This window comes from Callionymus lyra, chromosome 11 (genome assembly GCF_982586985.1).
Source record: "Callionymus lyra chromosome 11, fCalLyr1.hap1.1, whole genome shotgun sequence".
Taxonomy (NCBI): domain Eukaryota; kingdom Metazoa; phylum Chordata; class Actinopteri; order Syngnathiformes; family Callionymidae; genus Callionymus; species Callionymus lyra.
The window spans coordinates 17,606,285-17,620,816 of record NC_141828.1 but is presented as its reverse complement, the minus strand read 5'-3'; the positions used below and the strand labels follow the sequence as shown (position 1 = coordinate 17,620,816).

The 14,532-nt window shown below is 37.0% G+C and overlaps 1 protein-coding gene across 1 annotated transcript in view; it reads right to left on the bottom strand.

Moving 5' to 3' along the window:
• eys (EGF-like photoreceptor maintenance factor) overlaps nucleotides 1–14,532 on the bottom strand; it is a 186,218-nt gene that overhangs the window by 100,032 nt on the left and 71,654 nt on the right. The window contains exons 22-24 of the mRNA XM_087803281.1: nucleotides 8,287–8,383; nucleotides 7,286–7,393; nucleotides 3,891–4,036 (exon numbers count right to left, since the gene is read on the bottom strand). Of these exons, the coding sequence (XP_087659407.1) occupies nucleotides 3,891–4,036; nucleotides 7,286–7,393; nucleotides 8,287–8,383 (351 nt within the window). The remainder of the gene's footprint in view (nucleotides 1–3,890; nucleotides 4,037–7,285; nucleotides 7,394–8,286; nucleotides 8,384–14,532) is intronic.

Sequence of the window (14,532 nt, the reverse complement as noted above, 5' to 3'; positions counted from 1 at the left end):
TTTTCTCTAAAAATAATTTGTCCATTAAAACAAGTTATCTAAAATGTCAAAAACAAACTGTATAGGATCAAAAATGATCTGTTGTTGAGTCTCATCATTTGTACCGATAACATGGTCAATTGAAACATGAAGGTACAAAATAATTCAAAATCCACACCTTTTTCAACCAAAGTACTACTTAATTAATTAATACAAATATTCCCTTAAAATATATTCATTTTTTTAGTTATTGAAAGTAAAATTACAGTTATTGCCAACTACATAACAGTGATGAGGTGTTATGAGGCGTCATAAAAAAAGCCAATGAAGTATCATGATACAGTGTCTTCATTTTTAAAGGCCACTAGATGGCACTAGTTTAAAAATGATGCTAGTTTTTATTGAATTAGTAGATTCAAGCCACATATTATAAAGAAGAGAGTGCCATCTAGCGTTTTTTTTTTAAAGAGACTGTATCATGATACAGTGTCTTCACTACACATCTGTATCATGATACAGTGTCTTCACTACACGTCTGTATCATTAAAAAGTGTCTTCACTACACATCTATATCATGATACAGTGTCTTCACTACACATCTGTATCATGATACAGTGTCTTCACTACACATCTGTATCATGATACAGTGTCTTCACTACACATATGTATCATGATACAGTGTCTTCACTACACATATGTATCATGATACAGTGTCTTCACTACACATCTGTATCATGATACAGTGTCTAAACTACACATCTGTATCATGAGGCCTTATCAAGCCAACAGTTAATGGGATGCTAGCATCCTATACATTCGAAATATATGTCACATGTGGTGATTATTGTAACTGCCAACACATGATAGGAGGATGAAAGAGTTTGGGCTTCAATTGCATTTCCCTGCATCACGGTAGTGCTTACTAAAAACAATAAACGAAATGAAGTGTCGGATGAGTGTCCTGGAAAAAAGATTTGAAGAGCTCCCTGCGTTATCTTCCTCAATGCAAGAGTGGTGACGCATGTCTTATCTTCCACTTGAGGACATTGAGTTGACTATTAATCTTACAGCAACAACTGCTGTAATCATGCGCTGATGAGTGTCGTGTCGCTGTCTGTGCCGCATTCTCTGATGAAATATGTCTGCGGAAGCGTAACCAGCGCTTCCACCGCAGACCCGAGTCTCTGTAGGCCTCGGCAAACGACGCGGTGAGGACGAGACCATCAACATCATCAGTGAACAATGTGCTGACTGAAGCATAGAGAAAACAATGCGCTGATTGCAGCCCGCTATCACTCAGGGGAACGTGACCCTTAATGGTGTGCGAGGAGGAGAAAACAGAAGGTAACAAACCGCATGCTGCTGCTATGATTTATATAAACATGATCACCAATTTATCATGTCACTGGCAGGCCCTTTGACCTCAGTATTGAACAGCCACAGTCCAACGCGGCAGCCGTGACTGCCTTGAATTCCTAATATACTGAATTAAATTGCAGTAATCGAAACATTTATAAATAAAAAAAAGACATATTTGATATGTCATATCCTAAAAAAAAAACCTTCTGATTCAGTAGAAAGTTGGTGTTTGACTCACAAACTTTGGTGCGACAGTGCACAGTGTGCCCGGTCAAAGACTTACATTAACAAAGTTGTATGACCCACCATGGCTAAATTCTGTCTAAATTTAGAATAATTAATCATAGAGCACGTAATTAATTAGATTTTTAGAGCCTCTGACACGGCTATACATCACCTGAAATAGCAAACCATGCTCTTTATGCAGGAACTACATGGATCTACATGGATCCGTCGCTAATTCGAAGCGAAAGCTAAATAAATAAATAATTATTGCCATGGAACAGATGTTTAATCATCGCTTGACAACTTATAAAAGGTAGTTTAATTGAATATTGATGAATAGGAGTCACATACTTTAGCAAACAACCCTGCTGCGTTTAATTGAATTAGAAAGAGGGGAAGTATCTTTAAGAGGATGAGGCTGTCAGTCTTGTTTGATAAAACACAAATTAAAAGCTAACTCTAAAAACAGCGGTGAGGGAGAAAATAGAATATAGACAGTGATGCATTAAGAAATGAAGTAGCCTTGACACTTAATCACATCTTTTAAGTTTGCAGACAACAAGAGTTGTTCTGTTTTTCAACTTAAAATGAAATTTTCTCAGAATAAAATGGGGTCCATTAAATAGGTTCTCTAAAATGTCAAATACAAACTTTAGAAGATAAAAAAAATGCAAGTGTCTTGTCATTTTACCCGAGAATGAGGCGATTTACACATTAAGGTACAACATAAATCAAAACTTAAATATACTTATGTTTTACTTATTTGAAGTTTAGTTAATTTAATAAGGTATTCCCTTGATTTTTTATTACATTTTCTAGTTATTGGAAGAACATTTTCTTGTTGGAAAATTATGATTATTAATATATAATTATATAGTTTAGACCCCAATATTACAAAGTATAGAGTGCCATCTAGCGGCCTTTCAAAATAAAGACTGTATCATGATACCTAATCAACAGTAGTCTCATCAACCCATCAGTAGTACAAACCGTAAAGCTTACATTTTCTGTCACGGTTTATTTAATCAACACATTGAAATTCAATCAATTCCAGTTAAAAATATGCTGCGTGAAGAGAGATATTTGACTCTTTGAATGTTTTATTTTTTGGTCTAAAAAATGGCACCAGATTCATGGAACGGTAATGCAACTGCTTGGCGAAATTAAATATAACATATATTTAAGTCATGCACAATTTAAGCAAGTCTTCAACTACCAATTGAGATTAAAAATATCTTCAAGAAAAATAGGTAGAAAGGGTTTATGAGAACTAAAAGTCAGGCTTCTTTTCAATGTTCAATCAAACCTTTCTTGTAATAGACAGTTCAGTATTTCTATGCATTTATATTCTATATGTTCTGCGACTTCAACTGTGATCTATAATTTTCACTCGCTCGGTTCTGCAGCTAATGTAGCCTGGAGGGACACATTAATGATAACTTTCATGTTCAGCGATCATATGGTGCAAAAAAAAAAAAAAAAAAAAATTTACACTTTTAGATCATTTCAGTAAAGACTACTGAAAATCAGATGGCTCATTGGCTCCCTCAAGACTAGTAAGAGAGAAAAAGTGCAAGACAAAAAAGATCTTCTACGTGAAAAGTTGTTACTGGAGCAAATATTTTGTGTGAGCCGCTTGGACCGATCCAAACTGTATCCCTCTGCCATGTCCTCTCTGGGGGCAAAATGTTTCCTCAGATGAGCTTGGAGCAACAGAAAAAGTAATGACTTGTACTATGCTGCGAGTCAGCCTTATAATAAAAGCTCCCTCTATGGGAATTGGGCCATGCGTGTCAGGTTTGCTCTCCAGAGTCGCAATCCCTCTGAGGTTTCCTCCCTTTCTCAATTGGGGAAGGATAAATTGATGATACAGTGTGGAAGACAAAAGAAATTAATCTTACCCGGACCTGACAGGAATTGGCCTTAGAAAGCTCGAATGTGCACACTCACGTGCACACAAACACACATATAGATTCACTCTTAAATAGTTCAATATCTGTCTGGGTGATGAAAAAAAAAAAAAGAAGAAAAACGACAAACGGATTTCAGTTAAACAACAACAGAGTGAGACAAGGAAACGGCATTAAATAACACGGTGATAGGTTTCATGCAGATAAAAACAGCGACAAGAATGTGTTTGGTGCGTTCAATTGAAAAGCAGGAGCAATATCTCGCCAGATGCAGGCGAGCTAATTAAAAGACACCATTGTTAAACCGTTTTTTATACCGATCTAGATCCGACTCGATGGTGCGCTGCCTCAAAAGTCACGATAAGCTTCTCAGACACTAGCATTGATCTTCACGTCACCCGGGGGCATAGAAGTTACCTGAGTATCCAGGGCGACAGACACACTTGAAGCCCCCCGGCTCGTTGATACAGACGCCCTCGTGTAGGCAAGGTGACACTTCACACTCGTTCACATCCAGGTCGCAACGCCTTCCAAAATAACCCTGAGGGCAAACGCAGTGGAAACTAAAAAAGATTAAACCCAATTATTAGAGATAAACTGAAATCCAACACAGAGACTTGAAGTGAGATTAAAGCTTTTCCGCCTTATTGATTTACCCTCATTTATTTACAATAAACACGTTTATAATGGTTAACTATACAAGTTCTGTACTAAAATATTTCAGTGTTAGTTGTGTATCTTCCTGTACAAAAGAGGGAAGTCATTTAAAACTCACTGTTTTTAATCTTCATAACGTGATACATGACTGCAGTTCAATGAAGGATGTGAGTCTTTGTTTACCAACTATTACATTTCCGTGCCGTGCTTCATCTTTATTTACTTAATCTGTTTTATTGTACCCACATCAACACACCACAGTGAAGGAATTACATTATTGAGATTTACTTGCAAGTACATCATTTCTGATATGTGCATTATTCATATTGAAGTGACTTGTTCCACATAAAAAAAACACAGGAGCTATTTTCAGGATACCTTCTTTTTAAAGATCTGCACGGACAGATTTGCATGAGTGTGTTTGTGTATTTTTATCTTAAAAGCCTGTAAATATTGGGTTGGTACCACATGGAACACTCATCGCTGACATAAATTGCATACTTTATATAAAAGAGGACAGTGAATCTTCTAAAGTGGATCCTTATTATCTGAAAACAAACAACAAAAGCCCGTAGAATTCATACCTGCTAAAAGTGTAAATTATCTTTATCACACAGAAAGTGACAGTGGCATTAAAAAACTTGCTTGCACAACACACAGTAGGCGAAGAGAATTCATTTTTTTTACACTTTTCCCGGCAATCACATGGATATTGATTTATTTTAGATATTGGATGCTGTTTAAAAGAAGCAAGTTATTTTTTGTTCTTCCTGGTTAAGTGAATGTATGGAGCAGCAGCAGTTAGAGGCCATACAAGTGAATGAAGAAACCCTCCTTTAAGGGCAGTTAATGTGAAAAAGCTCATGATTTACTTACACTTATCAAATGGTCATCAAGTCACTCATCTTGATAATGCTCCATTTGGAAGTTACTTACTTAATTACTTTATAAAGTTATCCCCAGTCTGAAATCTTGGTGAAAAAAAGGTTTCAAGAGTCATTATAATGTATAATGGCTTCACTACCTCCTCCAGCCAGCTTTAATCATGCCCTGCTTTGTTAATAAAACAAGTCCATTGGAGGTGGAGACTTCCTCGGGTTAATGACATGCGGTGACAAAACCCAATGCTTTACCAATCATAGTAGAGTTGGTATGGTTATGGTATATGAGATTTAATATCCAGAATAACAACGTTTTTTCAGTGGGCGGAGCTTAAACTCATTTTCTAATGTAAATATTTAAATGAAAAGAGAGTTTTTTACAAACATACTGATGAGTACAATAGAGTCCAAGATCAATTTAAGAGACACTTGCATCAACAAATTAGTTGCCATTTTGTTTTGTTTTTATATTGAGAACTTATTACAACCACAAATGAATCATCTGTCCCTTGTACTCACTTAAACTAGTTTTAGTTTTTTTTTCTGAAAGAGAAACTGACAGTGCCATAAGCACTTTTGGTGGCGATAATAAAACGCTTCTACACCACCGGCTGGTATGGAATCATAGTTTTGAAATGTAGTCAGAGGATAATTAATAATTCAATTTTCATTAAGCAGACTGCAATACTGTTTTCAGCAATACTGTATTTTTGCACCCTGCAATATCTGCCTTGAAACATATGTTAAATAAAGACTGGCATCTTCATGAATTATTTAATAATAAGGCAGCAAATTAGTCTCCCTCTGAGCAACTTAATGGAAATCACATTTGATAACTTGTGACTGAAACCAGGAGCCTAATCTGTTGGATAATGTGGTTAAGTCTATTGGATTCCCCCTCCCCAGCTGCCTCAGAGTATAATTTATCTAAAGCACACACCCTAGAGAAGGTCCTTATCCGGTTTGTTGATGGCCAAACTATATTTAGACATCTGTGTTTGGAAATTGAAAGATGAATGTGGCGTTAATTTAAAGCTTCTGCTACAGTTTTCATTTCACGACAACCTGTTGTTTAGAGCTTAACTCTCTGAACAGTTGTACACCCTATCAATAGCACTTGTTTTCCACTATCTTGCAGAATCTAAGAAGGAACACATCCATCCGTAAACGGAAATGTTAAATGACAATCCAACAGAGTCATGTTTTCTCCATGCCGTTGAAAAGACTGCACGCTTTCTGGTGGAGTGGACGCGGCTACTTGTGGTATCAACATGTTCAGCTTGTTAGGCCTTGGAGTTGGAGACAATGGTGCTGGTGTTTGGCAACAAGGTTAAAACACCTGATATGAACTCCCTGGACTGTGCAATTAAGTGAGCACTCTGAGCAAAGCCAGGTCACATGGGAGCGAAATCATGATGGGAGACCAACTCGAGACAAACCATTTAGGACTCAAATTGGCCCAGGGATTACTCAACCCATCTGTCCAACTAAACCCCTAAAGCCCCGCGGCTCCCATTAAGCACAGCAGAAAAAAGCAGCAGTGGAGAAGAAGCCAATCGAGATACATGATGTTCCTGCTGAATTGGCTTTGTCTATACCAGCTTAAGTGTGTCATGGAGAACGACAGGCTGCTTAAGTGGAGCAGAAACTGAAGGTGTTTTATCACAATCTTGGTTCATTTCTACCCCCACCCACTTATGGGATTCAAAAATGATTGCAGATGTTTCTGGTTCGAGAAGTGATGGATGACTTAAGGTTTAGTGGATAACCATGTTGATCTAAAATCTATTCTTTGTATGCTTAATTTAAGACGATCTGTAATATATTCCAGTTTGTGTTTTTCCAGTTGTGAACTTGCCTCTTGAATAATCAATAACCCACGATGGGGTTGTGACCGAAACGGTGGGAAAATGACATTCGATGAGAAGGTTCTGTATTACACTCTCCTTGCAAGTATAATTGTCGTGACTTTAAATCAATACTGATTTCACAAGTTCACAGCCTTAAGTCAGATTATGAACCTGACACACTTGAACATTTCACAATTAAAGCTGCAGATCTTTATATTTTGCTCCACTGTGTCTTCTGCAAAAGTGAGTTTCGGAACACTACTGCCACTCACTTTTCCACTAAGATCATTAGTATTGATAATACTCCAAACAATACTGTATTGAATTAATTAAACAAAAGAAATGTTAAGTAGTAGAATCCCAATCCGGGTGTATGCGAGTCGACCAAGATATTTTTTGCTCATCATGTTTAATAGATGCTTACTCGTTCGCCTTGTCTTGACATGTGCCGGCATTGAGGCAGGGGTTTGGAGCGCACTCGTCAATGTCTTCTTCGCAATGTTGGCCCAGAAATCCCTGCCTGCATTCACAGCTGAAGAAGAAAGGTTGAGTTTTATTCAGTTTTATACATTTCAGTGTAATTTACAAATATTTTGGAGACTATATTTTATCTTATTTACTTTATCTTAATTTTTTTCATTTGCACAAAACTACTTTTTTTTCATGTTCTCTCTTTAGAATATTTACGTGTATTTCATGGATGATGCTTGAATGTGATATTGAGTAAAGAGTTTTGAAAATAGTTTCCATTTTCACTCAGTATTGTATTTTGTAACGGAAAAAAAAAAATCAATAATAATTTTCTCTTATTATTCTCTTCTTTATTTATAGACTCGAGGATACTGTGTTTCCATTTCAGCTAAAGGAAAAACACAAAGATCTTCTTAATTTTATTTGCCATCTAGTTTTGAATGCCCCATAGCTGGTCATACAATATTGAACACACTAAACTTGTCTGTTTATTTATAGTGTTTTTAAACTAAATTAAAACAATGTCTCGTCTAGTCTTTGTTTTAATTGGTCACCACCATCTTCTATGTTAAGCCTTTTCTCAAATTTTCCATGGAAATATTTAGTTAACTGCTAGGGTGTGTGGAAACTATAGTGAGGGAATGTAGAATATGGCCGCTACAGTCTCATCAATGTATGGGAAACACACTCAAACCTCATTATATATTTGTAATCAATTAAACATTAAATAAAACACCAATCAATGCTAACTTTTAATCCAAATGTTAGAACTTTTGTTTCCTTGAATGATGAAAATGTACTCTGAATCTACTCGATGGTGTGACCTTGACTAAATCCGTCAAAAACAGGTCTTGGAGCTGGACACGATCTCCGAACAAATCTGTTATTTTTCGGCTAATCGATTATCCGATGGCAAAATGGGTAATGCACAAAAACCTGGATAACGTTCATTACCTGTAACTATTGACCCGGTCCGCACAGTTGCCGTGGTTTCGGCAAGGATTCGAGACGCATTCATCGGTGTCAATTTCACACCAACTTCCCTCAAATCCTGAAAAATAGATAAGATGGTCACGGATCAGCAGGCCTCAGTACATCTGAAAATGCTTCGTCAGATAATAACAAAGGATCCAGTGCACAGCATTTTAATGGAACCAGTCGCCCCTATAGCACATCTCATTCTCCTGCTCTCGGCACTCACTGTTTCCCCTTCGAGAATGTGTAAGTCTAATAATACTTGAGTGCCACAGACAGATTGGTCTGAGGGTTGGTGGTTTGGGGTTTGGGAAGTGTGTGAGAGAATAATGGTGTGTGCGTGGCTCAGTGGGGGACATCTTGTTAAGTTGGGGTAAGAGGAAGACAAGAACCCAAGAGCTCTCTTGTCCTCAGCCATTAGAGAGTTCAGGGCAGGGTGGCTAAGCAGATCAGTGCGGATGCTTTGTTGTACTTTTGGGGGTAGCTGGAACTTGAAGTGACCCTCTTGTCATAAATTCTCTGGTGCCTGGTGGTGATGATGTGTAAGACAGTATTCTGCAGAGAAAGTCTAGCCATGGGATTTTGTAATGCGAAAAGGGAATAAATCACAGTAAAATGAGGAGAACAATTATGAGTGGTGACGGTTCATAATAAGATGAATAAAAGGTAAAGATTAACTTATAAAAGTAATTCTCTTTGTATTACCTTTTTAGAGAATTGGAATGGATAGAGTATCGTGGAAGCAAAAGGAGTTAATATTGTTAAATTTTTATCAGAATGTGATGAAAAGTAAACAAAGTATCAAGTGCAACACTTAAAACACTTTGCAGCTACATGTAGGAAAAAAAAAAACTTTGGTTGTGGTGCCTGATGATAAAATTCCAGGGTTGAGTGAATACTTGGGTGACTTAGGTCAGTCTTTCAAATTGAGCCTCAGAAACCTGGGAGTTGTATTTGACAAAGATACGTCTCTAGTGCAACACTGCAAAAAAACTGCCAAATGTCTGTCCTTCAACTAAGAAAAATCTAAAAACTTAGAAAAATGGTGTTACAACACAATCTTGAGCTCCTCTAAGATGCATTAAGTCCCTCATCATGACCCTGTTTTGAAGTTATTACTTTTGAGTTTCACCCCCGCCTGAATCTCAGCGAACGAGAGGTTACGAGGAGTCCATTATGACTTAATAATGGTCTTCCCTCCTCCGAGTCCCTTGGAGGTATAGACTTCTGAGATTTATGACCTGTGGTGACAAACCTAGATGCTAGACCAATCATAGCAGAGTGGGCGTGGTTATAGTTAACGTGAAAAGTGTTTTTAGGGGGTGGTGCTGAAGCACATTTTCTATTGTAAATATTTCAATGAAGAGGGTTTTGTACAGACAGACACATAGTGATGAGTACAATAGAGGTCCAAGATCTATTTAGGAGACACTTAGTTTCCCTTTAAGATGTTTTTTACTCAATCAATCTGTCATTTGTTTGGAAAAATAAGACGAAATTGTTTTATTCAAGATATCTTAAGATGTTCCATCTGTTTCTTAACACTCATGTTATGAAATCAATGGAATTTAAAGTCAATAAATGTCTCTAAAGCTGAACTATTTCAAAATTACAGTATCTGACGCTGACACCGCTGTAGATATCTCTTATAAAAGACGAGTAGTTCCCTTTAAATCAGCATACACAAATTGACAGCAATGTCAGTGTAAAAAAATCGAGGTGAAAGTGATTTAATAATACTCATGAAAGAAGATCATTTGTATCTATGTCGACAAAGTCTAGAGTTCAAAGTGTCTTCCGTCTTGCGGAGAAAACCGACTTACTGACTTACACGGTAATGATATAAACTAGACAATATGGTGTCATCTCGACACATGGATGTTTCGCTGCAAGATGTAGCACACGTTTATGCACGGAAGATGCTGGAGTATAATAGAATCCATAAGTAGCACCATTCATAATCAGTTAAGACAGTGACACTGGTGCATCATGGGACTTGAGCATGCAGGGGAATCCGTGAGACCAGAGAGAGCTCAGAGCACCTGGTGAATTATAGGGGAGCACAGATTTTCCAATCTGGCCTGTCAGTCAAGACAATGGCGCGGCACCTGGGGGACTATTTCGAATGTCACTGCGACGTAATGCATCTTCTGCAACTAAGCAGTGACTGGAGGCATCTCTTTGACAGTGTACAGAGAGAGAGATACCCAGGGCACGTGCTCGCCACTCGCACAGTCATTCCATCATCCAGGCCCGATAGTGTGATCACTGCACCTGCTACAGTAAACGTCTCGGAGGAGAAGAATGTGTAAGTCATCGCTAAGTGTCCCGTGTAGTAGTCGTGATGGACGTTTTTGAGTTGAAAAATGACGCCTAGACGACGAGGAGGAATGAAAATGAAATTTGTATTTTGAGAGTGAATTTGTTTTAAAATATCAAAGCTTTTTATTACTTTAAACTTTAAAAAATAAAATAAAAAATGAAAAAGGTTTGAAATCTAGAAATATTAGTATGCAACAAACATATAATTTTTTATTTTTGTTTTTGGGTTATCGTTCTAAATCCAGTGTAGTGAAATCCTTCATGTTGTTTTTGCTGTTAACTAAATTACCAAAGTTCTGGTTTACGACGTCTTTGGAAGGCCGACCTTTCCCCCCCATCTCTCTCTGGCATCCAAAGGCCGGCCATTTTACACATGGTCAGAAGACCAGCATGGCCAGAAGAGCAGAATGACCAGATGACTTTTTAGAATATTAAATGTCTTTTTGTTGTTCAATAAAATATTTTCAGGTAAAGAGACGCCAAAGAAGGAAGTCACATGAAATATATTTCCAAATATGAAAGTGTTTTGATGTTAATATGCTATTAGAACATACGTCATCATTCTGATCCTTAAAAGAGCTGGGAAAGTTATGATAAGATAGCATTTTATGTAAGCCTCAAATCATTCTATAACCTCAAATTAAATAAGTTTCAAAGTCAATTCGAAGGAGGAGAGAAATCCAAAGGACAAAGGGGTGGACCATCTCCAGCCAATGAGGGGGTGAGGAATCAGATCAGTCACCCACCAATCAGGAGCATGAGTGGATGGCTTTAAAAAGATCTGCGCGAAATGGCTCACACTCTTGAGTCTTCCTCTTGTCCCTTGACTCTCTGGATACTTCACACTGGACTCTTGGGGTCTCATCCCCTTCCCTCTTCACCCCCGTTCCTGACTCCTGCCCCCCTCCCTTTGTGCAACAAGGTGCAGTACTTTCTCAAGACAAAAGCAAGCTGCACGCAACCCAGCAGCCAGCCAAGCAAGCCTGAACCTCTGGCTCCTACGAGCAACCAAACTGCTCTTCCAGAAAAGACTTGTGACCCTTGCACAGAGTAAAGATACGTCTCTGGTTGGTTACAGAACCAGGACCGGACCCAAGAAGACCGTCAGTGCTGTCGAGCCGCCAAGCCTTCTTCATTGTGGTCCCTGCGAAGTCACGCCTGACATCGCTGGATCCAGCCTTCATTCATTCTCCTCCTGCTGCTGCTCATCCTCCTCACCTCAACCTCCTCGTCATCATCACTCCTTCCTCTCTCCTCTCGACGACGTAAGAAACTAACATTGTCACTCTTGCATTGATTAATGTGTTGGGATTTTTAAATTGATCAGAGGTAGCAAGATTAGCTTAAGATAAATTGTAAAGCTTTCCCAGAAGTTGACAATTATCAAAAAGCCGTCAAGTGTGTTACTTTCTGAGTAATTAATATTGTTCCTTCCATGATATCAAAGCAAGCATCATCATTCCATTACATTGTTCTTAACTGTTCTCCCTTTTTCTCTTTGTTTCTTCTTCTTTTTCATATTTTTGTATAATCAATTTAAGAGCCTCTTACTCAGTAAAGAACAGATAATCACGACAAAAAGTAGTAACTTCAGTAAATGAGATTGATTCAAACTAGTGTTTCATAATTAATTAATAAGGCCAATTAATGAATTATCATCCACGTAAATGTAATAGTTTCCTTTAGACTAGAATACAAGGGTGGTGCTCAAACTTCAGGTAATTTTACCTAGAGGCAATTTTAAAGTTAAATCGACCAAACTTAGATGTTCGGAAAATAAACCTTTTTATAAGGCATAATACATTACTACACCAGGATTCTGTTGAAATATTGATAGCTTAAACGATTGTTCCAACAACTACATCTTTGCTCCGACTATGATTCTCTTTTTGTAAATAAATGGTGATTTAAATCTGTATTATGCTACAAGAAAAAAAGAAAGATTATAATATTGTCTTTGGGTTATCTTTCAAGATTTAGGTTTCCTTTGAAGTATAGAAAGCTGAAATGATCATTCCAACAACTCCTTCTTTGCTCATACTGTATGATTTATTTAGCAAATAAATGGTGATTAAATTACTATAATGCTACAAGATAAAAATGCGCATGTTCATGTTGGTTTGGTTTACCTTTCTAGATACAGGATTCCTTTGAAGTATAGAAAGCTGTAACACATGCTTCAACAACTCCATATTTGCTCCTAATTTATCCTAATTTTGCAAAGAAATGGTGATTTACCTTAAGTTTATTCTTTTTTCAGTATTTTCCAAAAGTCTTATGTGTATATTATTCTGATTTTTGATAGTTTTGTGGCTTAAAAATCAGAATTAAAAGCTTGTTAGACAGATAAAACAGCCCCTTAAATAATTTTACTTTAAAATGCTAACGGTTTGATTTAGAACTTTCAGGTAAAACAATTGTTTACTCCTTAAAACGACTAAAGTTATAATGAGCTCCTGAGTGGCCTCTATCACACAGAACAATGGACATTTAGTGTAAATATTCACATCCCTCTTTCCAGTGTAGTTGTTTAATTGCAACATAAAAAAGTCTGTGTGGGCATTGTTTCGCCAAGTGGGCACATGAAGTGAGTGGGCAACGAAACACACCTGCTCTTTGAGTGAGGCTTGAGTGTGTTTGTGAATGTGTGTTGGAAAGTACAGCGAGCCGAAGTGGAATTTAGATCAGACAGTGTTGGTTAATGAAGCATAAAGTATGAGCCAGTAATTTAAATGAAGTTTTTGATGTGTCCCACAAATGTGTATTTCTCCTTAATGAATTCATATTAATGCTTAGAAAGTGCAGGCCTGCATTCTAAATCCGGGAGAGGTTAAAGAGGAATGTTAGTGTTTATTTAGTCATGTTTAAATACAGTATGTGACGTAATTTCTTTAATTTGACATAATGTTGATCAAATTCAAGCAGCTACATTTGGATTGTTGTGTTTCCAAAGTATATGGGCAAATAATGTAAAATATATACATTTATATTTTACTGTTGCTTTGATGCTCATGTTTTGAATTTTTATTTTGATATCCAATCGTAATTAATAGATGTTTAGACAAAGATTCGTAAACATCACTGGCAGTATTTTTGTTTTGTTTTCTAAGAGCATCAGTCATGCTTTTCTTCATACATTTTTGTTCCCTTATTGTATTTTTGAATGCCTCAAAGCTATTAAAAAGTTGTGTTTACATCAATATTATTCAGTTAACATGAAAATAAATTACATGATTATTACACTTATTATTATGAGTAGTATAAAAAACAAAAACTGTATTTTATATATTTAAATACTCATTGTTCTTTTTTCCCATATTTTTTCATATTCAACATACAAAAAAGGCTTCATAATAATAACATATTTTTTAGGATATCTTGTTTAAATAAACCTTTTCTCAATAGACATAATTTACACCTATTAACAGCATTACATATGAATTTTTTTATTGGTTTTTATTTATTTTTTTCTTATCTCCATTTTTTATTAATATATCATCATGTCAAATAAAAACAAACAATCGTCACAATGCCAGCTCAATTGTGTTTTCTTTCTTTGTCTCTCTCACACTAAGGACTCTTAAGGTTACTCCTGCATGCACAAAGTGTGCCTTTGTATTCTCAAAGATGAGGTTGTTAAACAGCATACGGAGTGTGAATGCAGTTTTTTTTTCATCTGATAAGCACTTCCAAGTGTCGGTTTCTGCCAGAAATAGAGACGGTTCTTAGACATCCAGCTCAAGTCTGTGACCTAATTTCAACCCGGAGACCAACAACTAGCTCGCCTGCCTCCCACCGCTTTATGCCTTTCCTTCCACCTCCGCACTACTACACCGGGAGCTAGACTTGAAAACAACCTGAAGGGCAAATCTCAAGGAAAAAGCTCTGCACTGACGCTTAAGT